This window comes from Varanus komodoensis, unplaced genomic scaffold (genome assembly GCF_004798865.1).
Source record: "Varanus komodoensis strain SLA01 unplaced genomic scaffold, ASM479886v1 scaffold10, whole genome shotgun sequence".
NCBI lineage: Eukaryota > Metazoa > Chordata > Lepidosauria > Squamata > Varanidae > Varanus > Varanus komodoensis.
This window is the reverse complement of record NW_025335269.1, coordinates 17,115,188-17,140,228: the sequence shown is the minus strand read 5'-3', so window position 1 is coordinate 17,140,228 and position 25,041 is coordinate 17,115,188. Positions and strand designations below refer to the sequence as shown.

Sequence of the window (25,041 nt, the reverse complement as noted above, 5' to 3'; positions counted from 1 at the left end):
ATTCAGTAACAAGCACTTCCAACTTGACATGCTTTACATTTTCTTTTCCATCCTCCTTTAAGTGACATTGGGAGGAGTGTTACAAGGTATAATATACAGAACATCTTTGCAATTCTGTTTCTTTGCTGTGCCCAGTGAAGTGTAAATTGACTTGGTTTGCAATTGTGTATCTGGCATCTGGATGCTCAGTGCTTTGCTTTCAAAGATCTCCTTGCCCCATACTTTACCAAACTTACTTATTAGCCACTTCTAAGTGCACTTTAGCGGTGGCTGCATTCGGGAAGTATTTGGGTGCAGAGGTCAAAGACCCCACTCAACAAAATAAGCAGAACCATCCCCAAATGCGGGAGAGCTGCCTTACTACATTGTAAAGTGGGTGACGTAATTATATACAGCCATCTAAAGCCACCTCCCAGTATGATCATTCAGTCCCAAGTCAAAAATTACCTAGCTCTGCATCATCATATGTTGCCCTGGCCGGGGGCCAAATGTTTATTTATTTATTTGTATTTATTTAAAACAATTATATCCCATCCTTTTTGATGTACAGATCAGGATGGCTTACAGTGATTAAAATGACATACAAAATACAGTGATACAATAATTAAAACAATAGATAATAGACCAACATAGCAGCCACTTTCATAGCTAAAGAAAAGGAAGAAAAAGAAAAAATGCAACTGTGGAAATCTTAAACGCATCTAAAAAGCCTTAATTATTAAAATGATGGTTGAATAAAAAGGTCTTTGGGTGATGCCAAAATAAGCAATTTTAATGATTTCTAGAGAGTGATACTCTGTGATACTCCAGGTTTACTAAGAAGGAGATTATTTATTGCTGCAATAATATTCAAACATGCTAGCTAGACTTCCAAAACATTTAGCAGCAAGACTCTTACACTACACAGTGAGGGCTCCTTCAATCGGGTTCAGAAAAAACAGCAAAATCCCCCCTCAAAAAGACTCTGAACCAGAGATCAAAGAAAGTGGCTTAGCTTTTATAGATTGCTTAACTTATAGCATTGTAGCACTGTTCATAATTAAAATACATGGCTAGAAGAGTACTACTGTTTACATAGGTGCTAAGAAATAATGAAGTAGAGAGAGCTAGCAAGGAGGATTCCTGCCTGAATGTGGATGTTTCATCTCTGGCTGAACATGAGAGGTCAGGCGCATTGCTGCTCTTGCTCAAAATAATAGCCTGGTAAGGAACATTCAAGGGCATTGTGCATGGTCCTTGTGCCATCAGGAAAGGAAAACTCCCCAGTTCCATGAAAACAGACTATCACAGTCAGAGCAATGCTAATGAAATCTCTGTTGTACTATTGTGAGCAACTAGACTTTAATGCCAAGCAAAGCAAGCAGCTTAAAGGGCTAGAGACCGAGGCGTGGCTTTTTGGAGTTCAACCTATTACATCATCTGAGTACTTATAGAAACTTATATCACCAACATACCTTTGAAATCCACTAATTCAGTACGTTTCTGAATTAGTGACACATTGTTTGACTGTTTATTTTCCTCCATCATTTTCTTTGCTATCCTTTACATACTTGGTTATTGCATTCCGTCCTTTTCAACAATCTCACTGTCATCCTAGTTTAGAGGATTTTATACTCCACCTTTCAATCTAATGGTTCTCAAATTGCCTTGCAACAGGTTTGAGTATAAACAAAACAAAGGTCGCATATCTACGAGCACACGCCTCAGAGCCCTTAATCCTGTGGCCAACTCATGGAATAGAGATTCTGCAGAATTGCCTTTAGTTGTATGGTTAGGACAGTTGGAATGTAGGGTTTTTCTGGCTGCTTCTTTGGGCCAGTGGATAGCACCTTTAATATGATAAATGTGCTTCCTTCCTATGGGGCAGGAATGAAGTCTTCAAGACGGTTTGACCCCTTGGCTAATAACACAGCTCAGCATGTGCTTCCTTTCAGTTCTGCAGTCTCGGGGCAACTCCTTAATCTTTCCTATCTGACTGTAGACAGGATTGTAATTTTAATCTGAATATGGAGAGGGGAAAAATTTGCTAGGAAGGATTAAGATTTTTCACAAGAACTAAAGGCCCAACCTGCTGATATGTAGAATCATCAAGCTGGCTAGCAATGTGGTTGCTTTAGGTATGCTTCTATGAGGTTCGGAACAAGGGACCTGGGGTTGAGAACTCGTAAGCAGTATTTCAGGGCTTGCGCAGCTGCTCAGTTTATACATTACACATACCTCCTATGCTAGAGCAAACATATCAAAAGCCTTTCCCATTTATAAAAGGCAGAGGAACCAAACTTATATCTCATCTTCCAATAATCAGGAATCCAGGATTCACCTGTAAACTGCACTGATATTGTTAACTGTATTGTATTTCACTATGTTTCAAAACACACTACTGCAAGCATTAAATTATTAAAGTGAAAACTATTTCTGTTTAGTCAATCTTGTACATTTGGTTCTCACTCTTTAATCCTTGTTCTATAATAGATTTGCATTGACAACAATGGCACATTACAGACAATATTCCTCCCATGCACTGCCATCTAGTGGTTATTTCTGTTACCAGCACCCAGCACCACAGTCCTAACTTAGTAGTATTAAAACCAAAAATAATACACTTAGAAAGCCTGTTTGAATGCCACTAGATCAACAGTATAATTGCTATTATAGAAGTAAAGACTGGTACAAAACACCAAGATGAATCCTACCCCATCACGTTTTTTATGACAATTACTAGAAATAAAGGGGATTGAAGTATACTGGGAAATTGACAGTAACTCTCAATTTATCACTGGTTGGAAGCCATTCCATCAAACTACAACAAGTGAAAAAATGACAGCAAATCCTATAGGAGGCACTCCTTCACCATTGGTAGGAAGTCAGATTCTTTGGGGGCTCTCCTACCCATGATCTGTTTCAATTTCAGCCAGCTTTTATAAAATCTTTCTAGCTTAAAAAAACCCTGATACCCGAGTTTGCTTGTCTTCTTTCTCAATCTCTCTCTTTTTGCATTACGTTCATCTTGCTTTTTGTGGTATATATGCTACTTAGGGAACTTCTTTAGCAGAAAAGCTGAGTAAATGCTTTAAATAAATAGGCCCATATCACTATCACTAGACCTTAATGGTGTCAATGCCAGAGATCTTCATGCAAATAAGAAGTGGATGCCCTCCTTACAAAAAATATGTCCTTAATATCAGCTTTTGTATAAATTATCAACATTTGTATAAATTATCAGCTTTTGTATAGCCAATTTATTTGTTTAGGATTGGTAGGTTTTAATGTTTGTAAACCACCCAGAGAGCCCTCTGGGCTACTAGGGTGGTATATAAATGCAAATAATAAATAATAAAATAAATACCAAAAGACATGTTAAAAGAAAGAGGGTTTTCCTTATGATATTTGTGTTTAAAAATGTTTCTCTGGGATCTTTAGCTTATGAATACTTGTACTGAACTGGGTTTTAAGGACAAGCTGCATATACTTCTCACACATTTTAATTATGTATTTGAGAAACAGTACTGAAAGCTGTAGGAGTATAAGACCTTTCTATTTGACCAATATTTTAACATAAAGTAATTTTAATTGTATTAGATTTAATTTATTTTAAATAGGTTAGTTTTATGCTCAGTTGTGGAACAGTTAATTTATTTTATTTAGAATTTGAAATAATGTAAGTCATTCAGAGATGACATTGATGGATGACCTACAAATTTTCTAAATAAATAAATTGCTATTACTACTTACTACCAAGAAAAAGAGCTTGTGGGATTTGGTTAGTTTTAGGTTGTTGTTCAGTTGTGCCTGACTATAAGCGATCCCATGGGCCAATCGCGCCACACTTTCTGATCCTATGCTTCCTTTTTCAGCTGAATCATGCTCTGGCTCACATCCTCTTTGATGGAGTCTAACCATCTTGCTCTTTGGCAACCTGGTTTTCTCTTGCCCTGAGCATTCCAAGCACTGTATCTTTTTCTAATGAGCTTGATCACATAACAAGTCTCAGTTTTGTTATCTTGCTGACCAGGGATGTGTCTGGTTTAATATGCTCTAGCACATGCTTGTTCATCACCCGCGCTGTCCACGGAATGTGCAGAAGCCTCCACCAACATCACAGTTTGAATGAGTCAATTTTCCTCTTGTCTTTTTCATTGTCCAACTTTCACAACACTAGGTTGCAATAGAAAAAAATTGATCACTTGGACCAATCTGCACTCGGTTGCCAAGCTGATGGTTCTTGTTTTTCCACACTCGATTCATGCTTGTCATTGCCATACATCCTAGTGAAATTCGTCGCTTTATTTCTGGACTGAATTCACCGCTACGAGTAATCAGTGATTCCAGGAAAGTGTAGCTTTGGGTATCATACAACTTAACAGAGAAAGTGGTGAGTGCGCAAGAAGCTAATCTTTGCGAGCCAACCCTGGAATGAGTTCCATTAGATTGCATGGGATTAATTCCGAGTTAAGCCTGTACAAAGTCAGAGCAGAAAAGCTTTCAGTCATTTGAGGAAAAATGTATGCAAACGAAAGTCACAAAGAATCAACAGACTCGCCAACCCTGAACGAAGTTTGGACCTTGCCCCTCACCGTAGCCGCTCTGTCTTTCTTTGGTTCCACGTTGACTGCGCATGCGCACTGCCGCTGCTGGCTTACCTGCCGCTTTTGTAAGGGGGGTCTCCGGAAAGAGGGAGAGCGGCTGTTGGGGACGGGGAGAGGGCAGCAGGTGGCGTCAGCAGTCATTACACCCCCTCGTACTGCTTTAGGGGAACCTCTCGTGCGGTAACGGGAAGAACCCGCCCGCCCGCCTCTACCGAGGCCCAGAAGGGCAGAGAGTCCCTCGTTCGGCCGCCGCAGCCTCGTCCTCGGTTACGTCCCTCCGCCGCTGCTCTCGCCCAGTCGTCATGTTCAAGAAGCTGAAGCAGAAAATCAGCGAGGAGCAGGCTTCGCCGGCCTCACGGAGCCCCAGCGGTGGTTCCCCGAAACAACTCCAGGTACTCCGGGGCTCAGTCTCCGGGAAGTCCTCTCAGCGCCGAGGCGTCTCCTTGGGCGTCTTTGCGGTGGGCGGGTGTGAGAGGGGGTTTGGCTAGTCGAAGGAAAAGGCGGCGGGTCCTTTTTATGTGTGCAGGCGCGGGGGGTTTCGTGCACTGCGTGGTCCTGACGTAAAGATGTAAACATTTCCCGCCCCTCTTCAGCTCGGTGAGACTTCCACAGAGGTGATGGAGCGGAGCGGGGAGTCAGCTGCAAGTGCTCAGGCACAGGATGAGAGTAGATTAACGTGAAATAGTTCCTCTGTTTTCTCGCAGCTGCAGTCTGAGTGCATGTGTGTTTTGTCGTGAGGAAGTGCCACTGAGATCAGTAGCAAGTTCAAAACTGCAATCCTATAGGTGATCGTTCAGTTCCTCGAGGTTGGTGGGTCTGTTTCACCTAAAAGCATGCAGGATTGTAGGCTAAATAAACCTGGAAGTAAGGCGTGTGTGCATTATAATCCCATCTTAATAAAAAGTTCGAATACAACACATTTACTGGATTTTTCTGCTTGTGTGAGTGTGGCTATAATGATACGGTTTTTTCTTGATAGCTGTTTTGTGTAAAGAGTATGTTTCAATGTCTAATGCTTAAAAGTCAGGGTATGGAATGCTCATAGTCTCTTTTCATAAATATGGATAATTGTAGAGAATGTAATATAGTCCCTGGGGTTTTTAATGTATCCCTGGTGACAAAAGCAGTGAACATTTGAAAAAAAGAAGCAAGTTACTGCAGTCGGTTGTTGGGAATCTAGCAAGGTTTGAACAAGATGGCTAGGGCAGTGTAACTCTTACTGAGGAGCAAGATAGCAACCTTAACTTTTTGAGAATTTGCTGAAAGGCTTTAACATAGCTAGGTTCAAAGGGTTAGTCAGGCATACACTATACAAACTTACTTAAGTTGCTCTACTCTGAGCCTAATTAAGGCTGGAGAGTATAAAAGTGATCATGGTGTGAGACATTCTGCCACCTGCCAGTTTTTTTTCTTTCAATTGCATGGCAGAGATAGATCAACTCAAGGCAAATCATTATATTAACACTTGCTGTAAGTGATTCAACTTAAAGGGATGCACATTTTCTGTGATAGTAATTAAATTATGGAGGGAAAGGTATCGGCCCTTATTCCACAAGTATCTGTTCCTGATTCCCTCCCAGTCTTAACCAAATTATTCTTTCCTGTAGATTCCTAAAAAGCAGTATCTAAAGAGCTATTACAAGAAGTGAACTGCCCCCATTCCATTACTGTAATTTGATTCTCTAGCTCAGGAGTCCTCAAACTTTTTGAACAGAGGGCCAGTTGAAAGGTGCTGGAGATGGGCACGGGCCACCAAGGCGGTGCGGGCGGGGGGTGCAGGCCGGGCCAGGGAGGGCACACGCACGTGGTGAGGCAGGGACAGGAGTGCGTGGAGGTCGTTTTCTCCCAGTGAGACCAACATGATCTTGCAAAGAGATCATTTTGGATTCGCTGGGAAAAAACTATCTCCTTGCGAGCAAGCCACCGCTGGGTGCACATGGCAAGACACGCGAGCTTGCTCGCAAGGAGATCCTTTTCTTCGAGTGAGTCCAAAACGATCTTGCACGAGCAAGCCACTGCCTTGCCACATGCACACGTGGTGACTCCACAACCTCTGTGGTGGGCCGGATGAATGGGCATGGCGAGCTGGATCCGGCCTGCGGGCCATAGTTTGAGGACTCATGCTCTAGCTGCTAAAGGTCTAGGACTTTGGTGAACCTATGGCATGCGTGCCACAGCAGGCACACAGAGCCCTTTCTGTCGGCATGCGAGCCAAGTTGCCCGAGCATCACCCCAGCACCTGAGCATCAAATAATAGCGCACATAGGGGCCATGTGCATGCTCGGAAAGGAGTAGCAGCACCAGGCAATGTCATCACGTTCCGTGACTCATTAGCCACAGCTCGTCCAAGCTTTCGCATGGCTGGTCAGTGTACTGCCAAGAGGGGAGAGAGAGAGAGATTTGCTTGGACTGGCTGTGAGTCATTTTTTCTAAACTAAAACCTCAGTTTTCAGGTTGTATTGCAGTGTTGGCAGTTTGCGATAAATAAGTGGGTTTTGGGTTGCAGTTTGGGCACTCGGTCTCTTAAAGGTTCACCATCACTGGTCTAGGGTATTTTGGTGACTGGGCTTGTACTGGTCAAGCTTTTGTGTTCCATACTTTCTTTTCTGAGATGTAATGTGTACCTGCAGAAAAATGAGGTGGTAAAGTGAATGGATTGGATCAGATTATTTGATCAGATTCTATATCTAAAAATCATGGCAGAAAGAAGTTGATATAGCAGGAGGAGCTCAGAGGCTTTACCCAGCCCTTTGGCTACTGTGCTGGTTTTCTGTTGGCAGGTGGATTTTCATGTAGTGGAGCAATAAAAATAGAATATGATTGCCTGTTTTTTGGTCCACTTTACCAGCTCAGCAGTTTATCCTGCTGTATGCGTAGATCAGTTCTGATAAGGCTTTAGAAATGTGCTCAGAGTGGCACCTGAGGAAGGGCTTCCTAGCAAAGGTTTCAGTGTATGAGCTCCTATATATACTTTAGAATCTAGATGGTATCTCCCTAGTGTTGCTTGCAAGGAAGACCAAATTGATGTTTTGACAGGATGCATGATGACCAGTCCATACAACTAGATTGTTATTCACTATCTTCTTGAATAAACTCACTGATCAGTTTGTTTTGGCATTATTTTCTTCAGTTTTAAAGTGTTGTGATACCACTTAGCACAGCTGGAAAGGAAACATGAAAACAAGATACTGATGCTAAAATGGTTATTTAAACTAGTTTATTTAGTTCACAACTGGATCTCTTGATCTTGAAATGCTACAGAATTGACACCAACTCTGCTCTAAAATAATATATGGGAATATTTAAACATGGAAAACAATAAAATCCTGTTGTCACAACCATATTGATACCTATTGTTCAAAATGTCTTCAAGCTTCTGTTGATATACAAATATGTAATCATCAGAATCGGCATACATTATCAAGTACTGTCTCATCTAATGGGATTGGATATATTCAGTGCTGCCTATGTTTGTGCAAAACAACTGGCTTTTGTTCATTATTGTTATTTCCTTTGCAGGAACCCTCTACATCTTCACCGTCAACAACCAGAAGTAGAACATCTTCAACTTTAGAGCAAAATGATGAAGGCACTTTAACACCCAACAGAGAGGTGAGCTGAAAATTTATCTGTTGAAAAGGGGGAAGATGGCACCTCCGAATAATCATGAAAACAAGAAAAGGAGAACCAAGTATGGTAGAAATCAGTGAATAGAATTAAAATTGTATGTTAACTATATGCACCACATGGGAAAATGTCAGACAATTGTGAAGACATATAAATAATGCAAAACAATGGATCTTGAGAATCGTATTGAATGGCAGTTTGAAAGTTCCAGTTCCAAATCCTCAGGGTTGAAAATGCCAACATAGTCAGTTACTTTGAATATTAGCTTCTTTCACGACAACAAGCTTCAGATCTTATAAGTTTATAAAGCCCCCCTATACAGAAAACTTTAAAGATACTTCTTGAATCCCATTTGACAGGTGAACAAGTGTTTGCTGAATGATCTTTCTTTCTTGTATGGTTGCTTAATATCATATTGCAAGACTTAAAAAATAAATTTTCATGAAACAGTGCAAGAGATAATTAGACTGATGTAGTTAAACCAGTTTACTTGTCACATTGGGTTGAAGAAGTAGACCATGAAGGCTTTTTTTTACTGTTTTTTTTTAATTATAAGGAACCTGAAGCTTCTTAGCCTTAGTCAAGGTGATGTTGAAATATAAGGAATCATGTGTGAAATAGATTCAACTTGCATATTTTTCGTTGATTTTAATTGATCAGGTGACAAACTAGGTATTTTAAAAAAAAAAACTTTGGAGAAGCATATTAGAAAATCAACCCTCCCCCACAAAATCAATTAAATTAAAACTTGGATTTTTTAAAAAATACCAATAAAACTAAGTGTTGCTTCATTTAAGAAAACTTTAATCCTAAACTTTATTTGACAGACTCAATTACACAATCAAATACCCTGGATTAAAAGTTGCTTTTTTTTTAACTAAAAATGAAAAAGGTAGTGGAGATAAGTTAGTCTTTTGAGCTCAAACATGAGTGATAAACAGTAGGTAATTTTATTTTGCTGCAGTTATCAGTGTCTGTTTTATGGAGAAGCATTGTTTTGCATATTAACTGTTATTTTTGCGTTTGGAAAATCCTGAGCATATATCGTTCTATATTGGATTGTGGTCTTTCATTTTAATTAATTATTGCTGTGCTTTGTACATACTGGCCCTTTCAAATTCTCAGTCCTATATACATGCTGTAAAAGGGGAGCAAGTAGGTTACAAACCACCTCAACCATGGCTTATGGTAGGATTTAATGAGCACACTTGGCTTAGACAAGAAAATAAGGCATGGTCAAGTAAAAAATCCCGACAGCCCCTTGGCAAGAGTGGCAGAGAGTCTTGCAGCTCTCCCCAGGGGCTAGCAGGCAACTGCCTGTCTCAGGTACCCCAAAGTGCCAAAGCAGCACTTGTAGACAGCTGATAAAGGCATGCTTCCTGCCTTCTATTGGTGAGGCAGACTTCAAAATTTGGAGCAACTTCTGTGCAGGGAGGTAGTCTTGTCCCTTGAAATGGCAAGCCTCACCCTTCCGCACATCTCTGCTGGGGTTTTCTCGGTTTTTGCTGCTTCCTGTGGTGCTAGCCTTTTGGAGTAAACTATGAAACTTGATGGGACAGTTGGTGCTTCCTAGCACTCCCCCCAAAAATGCTGGTAATTCAGCTTAGAGGAAAGAGAATTGTGAGGATAAGATTGTGGATTATGTAGAAGATTATGTAAGCCTCCTTGAGTTTCTTGAAGGAAAAAAGGCAAGATATAAATATAAGCAATAAATCTATGGCTTCGGCAGTGTCCTGGGGGCTGCCTATTTAACAATGTCTGGAAGAGCCTCCAGATGGATTTTACCTACTTTGGTTCCTCTTGACAGCTACCAGAAAGTAACCTGTCAAGAGAACCAAAGGTACTCTGTGAAAAGGGGAGGGGATTTATACTGCTTCACATCAATATCTTCATCTCCCACACAACCCTTTTAGTTCTTAATAGGGGGCAGATTTTGCTATTGTTTCTGAGCCTGTAGGTGCTCAGGAGCAAAGTTTAGCAAGAGCAGCAAAGTGATTGATTGATTGATTGCTCTTGTGATAGAGTTCTGAGGTTGATTTCCATACCTGTTCTGAGGTTGGTTGTCTAGGTTTGGGCAATATGACAACTCATCATGGATACTGCAATCTCTAGAACAGCCCATAGGATATTGAGGTGGATGGTAAAATGGCAATCAAGACAAAACAACACTGCTACTGCAAATGATGGGGAAATTGATCAGGTTTCACATGACAAAACAATTCCAGCATGGGTAGCAACCCATGGTGGCTTGTTGTGTTGTGAGAACCCAGACAGCATGTGCATATGCTAAAAGGAATGTGGGGAGATGAAGGGAAACAGTTAAGCAGTGTTACTCTGTAGTATGAGCACTGCTTTCCATGATTACCTCTGTGGGAACTGCTGTTGTATGTTTGTGTCTAGAGTCCCTAGGTGAGGTGTCTGTAAGTATTCTAAAGCAGGGAGTTGAGCAGTGAACAACTAGCAGTTAACAAACTACTCAGCTCAACTCAAGAAGAATGTTTTCAGATCAGTTTCTTTGTGCAAGATACCCTTTTCTTATCAAAGTTCCCTCTTGGGTACTAAGTGTGTCCGAATTGAAACCAGAGAGCTGCATACAGCATGCACTGTCACCTGGGTTTTTGGATGCATCAAATGGTTAGCCAGATTCTAGCAAATCCTGTCTTACCTGCTGCCAGGTGGATCATTTTCCTACTTAAGATCTTACTTGTTAGCACGAGTGGCTATACAAATCAGAATAGGTTGGCTGAACTCATCATCCAAACCAAAGTAACAAGTTTTTACAATCCTGGATTGAATTAATAGCTAGAAAAGCTATGTGTTGGTGACTTTAAATGGATGTTACATTGGCTATGTATTATGTTTGCCTCCATTTAATCTCCTTTTGAAGGTTTTAATCCATAGTTAACCTCCACAGAGGGGTTAGTTTTGTTTGGGGTAAAAATACATTCATTTCAAATATTCTGCTAACCATTTAATCTACCCTCAGATTTAAATCTCCCCTTTTCTTGTCTTTTACATATATGACTTTTGGTATTACTATGTTTAAATTCCATGCATTCATTTTTATGAATATGTTTACCTGGAGCTATGGTTAGGGATCATGTGGTATTGTTATCTGCATTCATTTCTACTGTGTTCATATTAAAATAAAAATGAAATTTGATTTGTAGTTCTTGTGGCATTTGGAAACAAATGGAATCTCATTGTAAGAGATTTTAAAAATGCACATTGTGCTGACCACCTTACAGCATGTTTCTCATTGCAGGGCTTTTCTGTCAGATTACTCTAATGGCTGTTACCCAAAAATGTCCTTAGGTGTTCACAAGGGCTTGTGTGTCCTCAGATACTGTTTTTATACAGCAGTCTCAATTCAGCATCAAGTGTGTCGCTGCTGTTACCCCTCCACATTCCATGGAATTTCCTAGACAACAGTTTACATATGAGGCCACAAAGCAGTGTCATGCATAGTGCAAAACTAAAGGCAGCGCATGAACTGAATCCCAGTAAGGGGGAAAAAAACCAGAAGTAAGCCCATCCTTTTAACAATTTACACTACTAAAGCAAAAATAGTGTAGACTGTAGTTCACAAAGGTTTATACCATAATAAATGTATCAGTCTTTAAGGTGCCATAAGAATTTGTTGCTTTATAGCAGTATGCATGATTCTCATTCTCTCTCTCTCTCTCTCTCTCTCTCTCTCTCTCTCTCTCTCTCTCTCTGAGTTCACAGTTTGTTTCTATGTGTGTGTGCCCATATTTCTGTGATCTAAATTAAAATCTTGAAAGTATAATTTAGAATATAGATGTGTCATTCTATCATCCAGAGTTATGTGCTTGCCTTTAATATTAAGCACCGAATCTTGTACTGCTTATTCCAGATGTACTGCATTTAAAAAGTTGAATTTATAGGAACACTGCAGAAATCTGAATAATGATACATGGCAAATATAAGACACTTTAACTTTAGAATTTAATTTTCTGGTGTCTTTTAAAAACCTAATGGCTTTACTGAATTCAAGCTGGAGGATTTAATTCTCATATTATCTGTTAATTCCCTAAAGTGCTACAACAATAATTGTTCAGCAGATACTACTATGAACAGACAAGACACAATAATATGTTCATGCAATTCTAAAATAAGATATACTTCAGTTTCCTTTTTTCCCCTCTTGTGCCTGTGCATCCATTTTGACTCATTTGAGTGTTCTATTCAAACTACAGTGTGTTCTATTCATACATTTTTCATAGTAATTTTGCATATTTTTGCAGTTTTTGTAAGCTTTATGCAAAGCTTATTTGTGAGATATAATTGTAATATGCCTTTGTGTTCCTCCCGCTTTACTTCATTACTTTATTTTCCCATCTTCTTGCTTTTTGTATCGAATGACACAGCTGCTAGCTGAGATGATATCAGAGCCAGCTTTTCTTTCTGAGTATACTGTCTTTGCTTTGGATCCTACCAAACAACTTAAACCACAGAGTGAGAGTGTGGTGAGTCCCCCCTGCTCTGTATGGCATAAAGATAATTTGACTGGGGCAAAAGGATACAGTAATTTTAGAAGGCAACACCAGTGCTGCTTTTGGTTTATATTTCTAACTAAACTTACTGAGCAGCATATTGCTAACCCTGTGCTAAAACTCAGAGCATATTTTTGATTAACTCATGGTTGGAGTACTTGATAACACCAGCTTAATTTAACATAAAATTAACATTGCTTTGATGACACCTGTTTCAAACACTTACAGCAATGCTCATACTCTTGTAGTATAGCTGTGTCTTATTCTTCTAAAAAAGGTATGTCAAAATAAATTAAAAGCATAATAGCTCTACCAACTTGCTTTTTTCCTTTTAGTTGTACAGTTCTTCTTGAAAAGTTTTGTCTGATATTTGAGGGCATTGAGGATTTTTTTCAGGCAATTGCATTTCTGCAAAGCAGTTCTGATTAGAGAAAAGTGAAGGAACAATGACAACTGGAAGGAACTTGAACAGGAATACAAGGGGTAGCATAGACCCTTTCATACAGTGGTTCCTTCTCGTATGTAAAGGGAATTTTATTGCTAGAGGACTGAAAATAGAAAGCATTCTTGAGGCTTTAACAGTCCATTTAGATTCATATTTTCAGTTGTTGCTCCATCAGTCAAGTGAGACTAAAATAAGTAGTGATTGTTCAGGCCAACTTGCAATATGATTTTATGGTAACATTAACTTCAAACTGTTTTGAAGAGTGCAGTGTTAAGGTGTTTGGATATAGCATTTGTAGTGCTTTTTCTCTGTTAGAAGTAAAAGTGGTTGCGGAGCAGATGTATTATTGAGCTGGTGTTACGTAGTAGGTTTAATTTATAATAAGTTTTAAAAGAAAGTATTACAAAGTATGTAGGCTATGCACTATATTATTCTGGGACATCCAGTGACATTAATTCAATGAAAAGCTTGCAGAGAAACTTATTGAATTTATTGTATATAGTACACAAGAATCTGTTTTATACTTCCTTTGGGGCTAAATTGATTGCACAGCAGTGGAAGTTCCACACACTGAAATTGGATGGGAATGCAGATTGGGCAAAATTCTTTAGAATTTGCCCGCGTGTATGCATGTCGCAGGTTCAAATCTGCCCAACGGGGTGAGTTCCCATTGCTCCGTCCCAGCTCCTGCCCACCTTGCAGTTCGAAAGCATGCAAATGCAAGTAGATAAAAAGGTACCACTTCGGTGGGCAGGTAACAGCGTTCCGTGCACTTCGGTGTTTAGTCATGCCGGCCACATGACCACGGAGACTCTCTGGGGACAAACGCTGGCTCCCTCGGCTAGGAAACGGAGATGAGCACCTCCCCCTAGGGTCAGGCATGACTGGACTTAATGTCAAGGGGAAACCTTTACCTTTATGCATGTGTGTTGTGGGGCAAGTTTGTTTCTCATGTTAGAAATCTGAAAGAGGGAATAATAGTGTGTTAAAATCACTAATGCATTTTTTTTTCTGAAGTAAGCTCCATTGCCATTGATGGTGTTTGCTTTCAAGTAAGGATTGTTAAAATTGCAACCATTGTTTAATTTCAATTTTAATATTCTATTCTATTTTTATTTTATTTTATTAGATTTATATCCAACTTTTTCTTAGGCACTCAAAGCAGCTTACATCATTCTTCACCTACTCTAAATCTTCTCTCCACAACAAAAGCCCTGTGAGCTTTTGCTGAGAATCTGTGACTGGCCCAAAGCCACCCGATTGGCTCTATGGCTGAGCAGAGACTCTGCTGAGTCTGAGTTGTGGGTTCTTAACTACACCACAGTGACTCTCTTATAGTTTGTATGTGGAAAGTGAGTGCCTTGCCTTCAAGTAATCACAGGGTCCCTGATGGGGGAGATGAACTATTTTTCTTGATGGGTACATACTTAGCCAGTTTCCCAATAGGTTTACAAAAAGCTAAGACAGATTTATGCATGAATGATGGGATCCTCTTACAGAATCAAAGTCTTCAAACAAGAGAATAATATAGATTACATCACCAGTGAGTTGTTAAGTGGGTACGGAGTTAGTACTATTAATAGTATTCATATGGTAATGCATAATATATGGACTATGAGCACAATGTAGCAGAAAGGTCTCCTGCGCAAACTTTATGGAAATGTAATGGGTACTGAGAAAGAGCCAAGTAGAAATTTTGATCAGTTCCTGTTCTTTTCAGTGGGTTTCACAAGAAAGTGTCCTGCTGAATAGTGCATGATGATATAATATGCATTCTTATTATGCTTATATTAATTTACGGTATTTATTTTCAACATCATTATATACAAAGTAGCAATCTGTAATGATGTGGCATAATCATCCTGTCTGCTTGTAAAAGTTATTGAGGTACTGTGGTTTTCTTAAAATGTATTATTACTGATTTATTTGTTGATGTTTTAAGGAAGGTATACAGTCTTAATTAGTTTTACTTGCCAGTTGTTATACTGAAATACTTAAATTTGCAATTTCACTTAAAATCATACAAAGGACAGGTGTGTCTATTCTTTTTCAAAATTCATTGCAAGCACCTTTGACTCCTTTATTATCCCATGAAGTGTTAGATGAGGTCAAAGAAGTATAGTATTGAGGATCAAATTCTTTGTATTGTTCAATAAGGTTTGCATCATAGGAAATATGACTTAGGATCAGTAATTCAGAATTTTTTCTGAACCTAATTAGCAAGAGGATATTTTCTTCGTCACTCTCTAGAAATAATTTCTGAACCAGTTTGTTATGCTTTGTAAATATCCACTTCCCAGACAGGGCAGTAGAAACACAATTGGTGCAATTGCTTAACCATAATTAAGGAATTAGAAGGGCGTATCCTGATTATCCCTGATTTCATAATCTATTACAAAAACTGGACTTTAACCATAAGGAAGTTGTGTCATGCTACTGTAACTCTTGTAATTGCTTTGGATGAGAAAGAGAAATTTGAGATAAATAAATAAATAGAGAGAGTATAGTATTCTGTGATTCTATCACACTTAGGTATGGCTAAGTAAACTTAAGTATTATACTGAATATTGTTCAACTCACACGTAACTACACCCATTAATTAAACAATGGATGGGTTGTTATGTTTAAGTAGGAAAGTCAGATACTGAGAGTGATTCTAATCCTCAGTATATTTCTCCTGGTTCTTTCCTTTTTTTAACAACAGTTATGATATTTTTCAATTGTATATATGTTGGCAGGATCCAAAGTACTGCATGGCTAGGTTAACCTTTTCAAGAGAATATTGGACTGGTATTTTGCAAATAGCAATCCCTATGCTATCTATTAAATGATATTTGAACATGAGACATTTCAAATCTGATTGTGAGATGGCATAGCAGATCGTTGCCCAATGAAAACAGCAAGCTGAAAGCCTTGTTGGTATGCCCACCTTCTTGGATCTTGGTCAGTATATAGTGTGTGTATATAGAAAATGAGCTTCTATATATGTAGGACATAATTATATGCTTATGCTATGTTTTAGCGTGGTTATTATTCCTCAGTTTTCTATATCTGAGGAATCTTAGATAACTTTTAAAAAATCTCTAAACAGTTCATATTTGAGAGCAGCATTACTGATGGCTTCATTTTGAAAGATATTCTCACTTCAAAAGTACAAGTGCCAAAGAAATGTTTGAAATTGCATTGAAATGATGGAACTACTAAACTTCATTCAACTGTTTTTGAATGTTATCTTTTAACAGCAATATTATTGCTTATAAGCAAGCAATTTTGATTGTTTCTGAAGTTGAGATAGGGAGCTGTCAGTAATCCAAAGTTGCATTTCCAGTTTCCCTTTGCTGGAATAGAATATTCTAGGCAGGGATGTTTCTGTTCATGGAGGAGAACCAGATTTGTGATTTGTTAATTAGTTTTTGAGACTATTCTTCAGGAATAAATGTTGATTTCTATATTTTTCAAGAAATTAATAAATACCTTGCTCTATTTCACTTACTGTGCTAACCCATGTAAACACAGCTGCTTTATAGTTCTATATATTACAGAAGCCTGAATCATAATATGCTTGTTTCACTGTGCATGATAACATCTTACTTAATAAGCAGTTGAAAAGTAAAGGTACTAATGATTTACTAAAAATGAATTTGAAAAGTTATCATGGGGTTGTTTTGCATAATGCAAGTAGACTTCTGAGGGCATTGTATTGTTACTGTTTTGCTAATTTTTTATCTTTACCTTTTAGCATGTGTCTAAGAAAGTAACACCCAACACTAATAATAGTGAAAGTGAACCATCTTCACCGCAGGTATGTAGTAACCATCCTGCTTTATTGTCATTGTCTAATTTATAAATTATGACTGTGGTATCTTGCTGCTGAAGCACATACAAAACAAATATTTTAACATTTGATCTTCAAAAGTGTAGGAAACTTAAAGCTGCTCTAAGAAATACATTTTCGTCAACTTTAAAATATTTAATGTTTTCCTAGATATATCCAATGCTATACAAAATACACCATTTTACCACTTTTGGAAAATAAGTTTATAGGTAATTGGGTTTTTAAAACCTTGATTCATAAACGAATGTAGTACTTCATAGCAAATTCTTTACTTTCAGATGTATATTGGTCCAGATAGTATAATATTTTTCAAATACTGCAGTATATTTTGATATCTGTATATCTTGAAGTCTTGAAACTCAGTCCTTACATTGCTTGCTTATTTATTTATTTATTTATTTACTTACAGCCTAGTGATGTCCAGTCTTTTGCACAGAAGCTTCAGCTTCGAGTTCCTTCAATGGAATCATTGTTTCGAAGCCCCTTAAAAGAGTCACTGTTTCGCTCTTCTTCTAAAGAATCTTTAGTCCGGACTTCCTCAAGAGATTCACTGAACAAACTGGACTTTGAGAGTCCAACTTTTGATCCACCCTCTGATGTTGAAAGTGAAGCAGAAGAATTGCCTGGAAATGTGGACAGTCTCCCCAAGGAACAGCTATTGCAACGGTTGCGTAGGATGGAGAGAAGTTTAGGCAGCTACAGAGGAAAATATTCAGAGGTAAAAAAAAAAAATCAATTTTGTGGATAAAATGGGAATTAAGAGAGCTAACTGAATGAGAGAGAATAATTCCAGAGTGTTTCTGTCAGGAGGAGAATGGTTTTGGGATGTTATTTTACACAGTGACTTCTCTTGTCAAATTAACTCTTCTAGATTAATTGGGGTTGTTGTATCAACAGCAGCAGGTTGTTGTGGTGTTTAAATTTAGGCAGCCAGCTTCATCATGGCAACAGGAAAGCAGTGTGTGAGCCACCTTTGCCAAGCTTTCCAAGAGCTGCCCCAGTGATGCTCAAGTGATCATGGAATGATTGTCACTGGCTTGGTGTCCCCTTTGCCAACCATGAACTCACTGTGGCCTCCATTTTGTTTCCTTTCTTGAGTTTGTGTTCCATGATTTCAGAGTTGACAGCCTTTAAAGTGCTTGAGTAGTTTGCCATCTTTTAATTTTTTTCTTTTGTACCCCAAATGCTCACAAATATTTTAAATTAAACATACATTCAGATCAGTGCAAGATGGATCATGCAAAGAGTACAAAATAAGTTCTCCACTAGTGATTGTAGTTGCTCTTATTAGCAGAGTAGACAGTTTAGGTTGCTCTGCAAATGCCCATGGGATGTGTACCAAGAGTGTGCAGGTAGACTAAGGGGAAAGCAAGCCATGCAGGCCCCAGTGCAAGTAAAGTGTTGCTTATTTTCAGGGTGGCCTAAGCATGTGTGAACTAGCCCTTAAAATAGTCTAATACAGTGATGGCGAACCTATGGCATGCGTGCCCAAAGGGGCATGGAGCGATCCGCTCCAGCAGCCATGCACATATTCAGAAAGATTAAGGGCTCCAGGCAACTAGCAGGTGAGGTGAGTGGCCAGGGATTTGCATGGACTGTGATTTTAGGGTGGCACAGTGGTTTAGACTGCTGTGCTGCTGGGCTGGTTGATCGAAAGGTCGCTGGTTCGAGTCTGCACAACCCGTTGTGATTTTAGCAGAAGGTAGGAAATACACTCAGATGCCTGAGGAAATATACTCAGGGCTGGCCAAAAGCTGGTGGTCAGTGGAACGTTGCCCTCTTGTGCTGGTGGTCAGCAAATTTAGGTTTTATTGCAGTGTTGGCACTTTGCGATACATAAGTGGATTCTGAGTTTCAGTTTGGGCACTCGGTCTCTTAAAGGTTCGCCATCACTGGTCTGGTAAGAGGTTTAGCACGTGAAAGTGTTACACCATTCAGTTATGGGCTGGATAGCTTCTCAATAGATCCTTTTCACTTCTGTGAAACAAAGCTAACACTTTGCAATCTGGGACACAGAGAAGAAGAGATTAGTGTGTCTCATCGCATACAGTGGTTTTACAGAAAAAGTTATCATGCACCCAAATGTATCCCTTCCGTATTTTAATTGCTTCTATTCAGTCCTGTGGGGAAGAGCAAAGGACTATTCTTGTGGTTAATAGTATGGTGAAGGTGAACGCTACAATTACTTGTATCACTGAATGACCTTCTGTCAATGATAACTGTTAAAGATGTTTAATGCAACTTGGGGAATAGACTGCAAAGTGATATATATATATATCCTTAGATGTCTCAGGTATTCTCTGCACATTCATTGCTTCTACCACCATATTATGTATCTGTATCACCAGTATAATTTACAGCCTAGTTACCATACATAACATCAATTTACTTACTGTCTTTGTCAGTTGTTGTTAAATGTGTTTGTACTAATGCTTTTAAAGTAGTATTTTTCCATGTACTGATGATTTGTAAAAACCACCAGTTCAAAGTGGAGGATGAGATTGCCAAAGGAATTCTGTGATAGCTGTCCTTTTGGATCAACTTTGAAAATAATCCTGTATTAATATTTATTATTTTATAATATTACAGGGTTAGATAATACATTGAATTCAAAAATGGGTGGTGGGGAAGATTTTCTTAGATAAGAAATAATTCAGTTAAATTACTTTGCATGAATAAGGTTAGATTTACAGTAGATTTACATACAGAGTTTGTCCTAATTGCCACCTGTGTTTTATATGTTTTAGCTAGTTACTGCCTATCAGGCTGTGCAAAGAGAAAAGAAAAAGTTACAGGTAAGAAACAGACTTAATTGCTTGAACATATTTCACAGTTCGGATGTACTGCTTTGCAGAAACTAATACTTCTGAAAAGAACCTAAGAGAAGCCATGCTGGATCAGACCAATGGCCCATCCAGTCCAGCACTCCATTCACCTGCCCACAGGATCCTTCAAGCAGAATGGGTATAAGAATTCCACCTGCCCAAGCCCCTCAGCAACTGGTGTACACAGGAATGTCAGCTCTGATAATAGTGATTACATTTGACCATCAAGGCTTAACAGCCATTGTTTGCCTTCACTTCTCGCTACTTCTGTGGCAGTGAATTTCACAGTAGGAACAAAGCTAGTAGCATGTATAAGTTAAAAATGATAGTACAGTGGTACCTTGGCTCACGAACTTAATCCGTTCCAGGACTCTGGTCTTGACCCAAAATGGTCGTGAGCCAAGTTAAATTTCCCCATAAGGTTCAATGTAAATAAGGTTAATCTGTTCTGAAACCGTTTCTTTTTTTAATCAGAAAAATGTGAAGCAAAGTGACAAAGAACAACAAAGATCGTGGCCATCTCCCCCTCCGCACCCCGAGCACAAGCATGGCCATCTCCCCAGCATGATCAAGATTGCACCTGTCATCCCTGCACGTGCCTGTCATACTGCCCCGCTGGGGGGGTGGGGGAGAGACGGGCACGAACGGGGTGCGCTGGGGGAGGGAGAGGCAGGCACGAATGGGGCGCGCTGGGAGGAAGGAGAGATGATCGCAATCTCAGCCATCTCCCCGCCGCCCCCAGGATGATCGTGGTCGTCTCCCCACTCGGGGGCGGGGAGATAGCCGTGATCGTGCTGGCTGGGGAGAGAGGAGATGGCTGAGACTGTGCCTGTCTTTCCTGCAGGAGTGCGCCCGTGATCACGCATATCTTCCCTGCACAAACACAACTGTGATCATGGCCATCTCCCCACTCTGGCGATGGGGCGGGGGGGGGGGGGAAGATGGCTGCGATCTTGGTCACCAGGCAATGCGGAGTTTGCGACCCCTGTCAAAATTTTCATGAAATTGTTGTTTGCGACTTGATTTGGTCATGAACCAAGGTGTTCGTGAACCGAGGTACCACTGTACAAAGTAGCTTGATTTGGAGGCTCTATGTACCACAGAAATTTTTTTGTATTTTGTTTTCATGTGTTGGATTTTTCAAAATTTTCATCATTTTTATTTTATTTTAGGGAATATTGAGCCAGAGTCAAGATAAAGCACTTCGCAGAATTGGTGAATTGCGAGAGGTAACTCTTAATTCCAGCTATATGTGTGATCTTCCAGCAAAACTCTGAGAATTTATAATATACATATGCATATTTGTATTTTCTAGTGAAAAATTCCATTAACAAAAGATACCACTATAGTAGGTGTCAAGGGAGACTGAGCTACACCACCAGCCACCTTGCTAGGGGGTCCAGTCTCTGTGCACCTTGAGGAAGCTGCCTCTTGGTCTGGGCACTGAATCCATTGAATAATCCAAACTAAAAGGGTAAAAAGTGTTTCTTTAAAAAGGAAGAACAAAAGAGTTAAAAGGGAAGGAGAAAGGAAATAATCTAAGGAAACAGGAACAACAAAAGAATAATCAGTACCATATCTTGACAAAAAATAATAAATACTAACCCTTCCCTATATCACCTAGGCAATGTACGAGGGGTGTTCAGTGTATTTTCGGTATTGGGTTGAATTGCTATTGATGTGGGTAATTTAATTATTTCATTAGCTAATGACACTATCTGAAGGGTTATACATGCAAAATTTCAAATAAGTGTGATTAGTTCCCTAGTAATCCTCGGTGAAAGACGACCATGATGACTGACGTGACAATGTTGAAGAAAATCGACCTCACTGTGATTAAGTTCCTTACAAAACAAGGAAAAAGTCAAAAAATCATTCACGAAGAGATGGTGGCCATTTACCAGGACTCTGCACCTTCATTATCTGCTGTTCAAAAGTGGCCAAGTGAATTTAAAAGGGGCAGAGAAAGCATTGAAGATGACCCTCACTTGGGAGAACTGGTTACTGCCACTACGAAAGAAAATGTGAAAAAAATTGAGCAACTTTTATTGGAAGATGCCCGAATAAAAATCCAAATGTTAGTGGAGATGACAAACCTATCCATTGGTACCATATGTACTATTTTTCATAACCATCTTAACCTTTCAAAGGTCTGTGCAAGATGCGTGCCGCAAATGCTCATGGCGCCACAGAAACAAGCACAAGTGCTGTAGAGAGTTTTAGAGCTCTGTGGTGAAGATTCATTGAGTATTTTCCACCGGATTGTTACTGGAGATGGAACTTGGGTTCCTCATTATGACCCTGAAAGTAAGCAGGAGTCCATGCAGTAGCATAAAAAAGGTGCTGACCCTCCGAAGAAATTCAGAGTTACTCCATCGGCCGGAAAAATCATGGCCACAGTGTTTTGGGACTCAAAGGGAATTTTATTGATCAACTACACGAAAAAAGGTGAAACCATAAACGCAGCATCTTACACAACCACTCTGGGTAATTTAAGAGAAGCAATTAAAGAAAAAAGGTGAGGAAAACTGACCGCAGGTGTGTTGCTTCTTCACAACAACGTGCCCGTTTACACGGTGCGTGTTTCGAAGGCTGTTGTGCGAGACTCTGGTTTCGAAGAAATAAACCACCCACCCTATAGCCTGGACCTGGCCCCCAGTGACTACTACCTATTCCCGAATTTAAAAAAAGATCTTCATGAAAAGCGATTTTCCGACGATGAAGAGCTCAAGGCGGCAATTAACACACATTTTTTAGACAAGGAGGAAGAGTATTTTTTACAGGGAATTGAAAAGTTAATTTCTAGATGTAATAAGTGTATTGAAGTTATGGGGGATTACATTGAAAAATAAAAATTATTTCAATGTATTATTCCTTTTTCTTCATGCTGATACCGAGAATACATTGAACGTCCCTCGTATCTCCTGAGAGTGGAGGTCCAGCCCAGAAAAACACCTCTGGTCAGTTCCCAGTTCAGAAGCAGACGAAAGCGCACCTCTGGTGCCTTTAATTTTAACTCCCTCTCTGACAACATGGTGACATCTAGCAACCAGTCCTAGGATCACCACCATCTCCTACTAGGGCTGTATCACAACTGCAGGTAGTCAGGCATCAAAAGGTCAAAGCAATAATGCCTGACCAGTTGTCCCTGGGATGGAACTAGCATCCTCCCAAGACCTGGAGTAGATCATTCAGCCTTTCCAGTTGTCTCTTCACCAGGGCCTAATCAAGAGAAAAAAACAACAGAGGTTGCTGACTTGGTTAACCATTGAGCTCTCATCCCTGGACTCCCTTCTCAGGAGGAAGGCAGGGCTTTTACACTTCTACATTTTAATTAGCAATAGCATTCCTTGATTTGAGATAATGCATTATTTTTTAACACTGGAAACTATCCACCATGCACTGTGCATATGTATATTCTACAGAAAGTAAATTTATTTCTTAGTAGAAGTGCTGGTTGAATAATTGCCATTTTCACATGCAACACATGCAGTGGAGCAGTAAAAATGCCCCAGTTCATTAACGTCAGACCATGCTGTGTCAAACCAACAAGGCTTGTAATAATGGAGGTCTGCTTGGCTTTACTGGAACTATGAGTGTGGTATGGCAGTCAAGAGTGCAGGACTGGCACTTAGGTGATCTGGGTTGTAGTCCCCGCTCAGCCGTGGAAGCAACTGGGTGACTTTGGGCCAGTCTCAGACTCTTAGCCCAACCTACCTCACAGGGTTGTAGCTGTGAGGGTAAGATTGAGAGCAGAAGGAAGAATTATGTTAGTCACTTTGACTTATTTGTAAGAAAAGAAAGGCAGGTTATAAATCAAATAAAGTGAACATGCATCCTGGCTGTCCCAGGACAAACTTTAAGCCCTCGTGCCTTATCTTGAATGCCAGAACAGGGTCATTGAATCAGCTGAAATCCTGGGCATTTTCTTGAAGCAATGGGGAAAGCACCTGCAACTGGGAAGAGGGATTTTGTATTGTCCATTCAAAGTTCCAAATTGCAGTGCTTTCCCACTTGTGTTGTAGCCTGTTGAGACAGATTTTATAATGTTCTGCAGCTTTTCTCTTACCTTTGGAAATGATTTAGGTGTGGGGTATAGGAGGCTGCAACAGGGAAGATGGGGAAGGAAAGATCTTGTGCAATTTTGGATGTCACGCCATGAAAGGTTCACAGACAAAGAGTACAGGAAATATTTTTTCCTCATCACTTCAGATATGTACATCGGGTTCATTTTCACATGTAAACAATCATTTTCTTTTTTCCCCAATACAGTTTTTATATTATGGGTCAATGGCAGGAGTAGGCAGTGCGGTGCCATTGGGCAGCAGCTTTCTTGGCATTTACCGTAGTTCTTTGACCCTTCCGCTTAAAAAGAAAAGACATCTATTTTCCCTATTGACAACTGGGAGTATTTTGAAATAGAGTTCTATTGGTGTTGAAAACTGTAGGTTCAAAAGAGTTGTCATAGTATGTTGGGGCTTAGACCCTACCTTTTCCATGTATTCATTTTTTCTGGGAGTTTATTTGGCTTTTGCCATGCCTTCCATTGCAGCCATTTTGTGGTGGTGCCAAGAACAGTGTCACATTGCCAAATGACCCACTGACCAAAAAGGTTGCATACCTTTGCTTTATAGCTGGTGGGTATTCATTTTTCCATCTTGTAAACCAAGTAAAAGTCACTCACTGTATAACAGGTATTCCACAGCAGTATGTTCTTTGAAGCTTAATTTAAGTAACCCTAGCACACTGTATGCCAGGAATATGCAAGTTGTAGTCCTGCGGATGTTTTAGACTCCAACTCTGATCATTCCTTGCTTTTGACCATGCTTGACTGGGGTTTATTAGACTCCAAAACATTTTGGAAGATTAATTTTCATGAGAGTAACTGCAAAATTTTCAACATTATATTCTGTAATAACATACAATCTCCTTTTTATTACGGAGTTGAAGAGCCATTCCTGAAATGATGAAGTAATTTGTAACTGCTTAAAAAACAGTAGCAACTATACTGACTTGTACTCCAAGGGCCTCTAAAATTTAGTTCTTCAAGTTGTTCTGATTGATGTGTGGTGTAGGAGAGCCAGTGTGGTGTAGTGGTTAAGAGCATGGGACTGGGACTCAGACGATCTGGGTTCTAGTCCCCACTCAGCCATGAAGCCAACTGGGTGACTCTGGGCCAGTCACACTCTCAGCCCAAACTACCTCA

General features: G+C 39.7%; 1 protein-coding gene and 1 long non-coding RNA gene across 3 annotated transcripts in view; one reads left to right on the top strand and one right to left on the bottom strand.

Annotated features, from left to right (window-relative positions):
* Positions 1 to 461: 461 nt before the first annotated feature.
* On the bottom strand, positions 462 to 4,713 carry LOC123036055. Its single transcript, XR_006417080.1, has 2 exons — positions 4,641 to 4,713; positions 462 to 4,455 (listed from the first exon to the last, which is right to left on the bottom strand). It is a non-coding gene; the product is annotated as an uncharacterized LOC123036055 (long non-coding RNA).
* GOLGA4 (golgin A4) overlaps positions 4,676 to 25,041 on the top strand; it is a 72,571-nt gene continuing 52,205 nt past the window's right edge. Inside the window, exons 1-7 of one of the 2 annotated variants that reach the window (XM_044454886.1) lie at positions 4,676 to 4,978; positions 8,106 to 8,198; positions 12,605 to 12,703; positions 16,915 to 16,977; positions 17,420 to 17,728; positions 19,758 to 19,805; positions 21,008 to 21,064. In XM_044454886.1, the coding sequence (XP_044310821.1) occupies positions 4,889 to 4,978; positions 8,106 to 8,198; positions 12,605 to 12,703; positions 16,915 to 16,977; positions 17,420 to 17,728; positions 19,758 to 19,805; positions 21,008 to 21,064 (759 nt within the window). In that variant the 5' untranslated portion in view covers positions 4,676 to 4,888. The remainder of the gene's footprint in view (positions 4,979 to 8,105; positions 8,199 to 12,604; positions 12,704 to 16,914; positions 16,978 to 17,419; positions 17,729 to 19,757; positions 19,806 to 21,007; positions 21,065 to 25,041) is intronic. The other variant, XM_044454895.1, reaches the window with a different exon arrangement.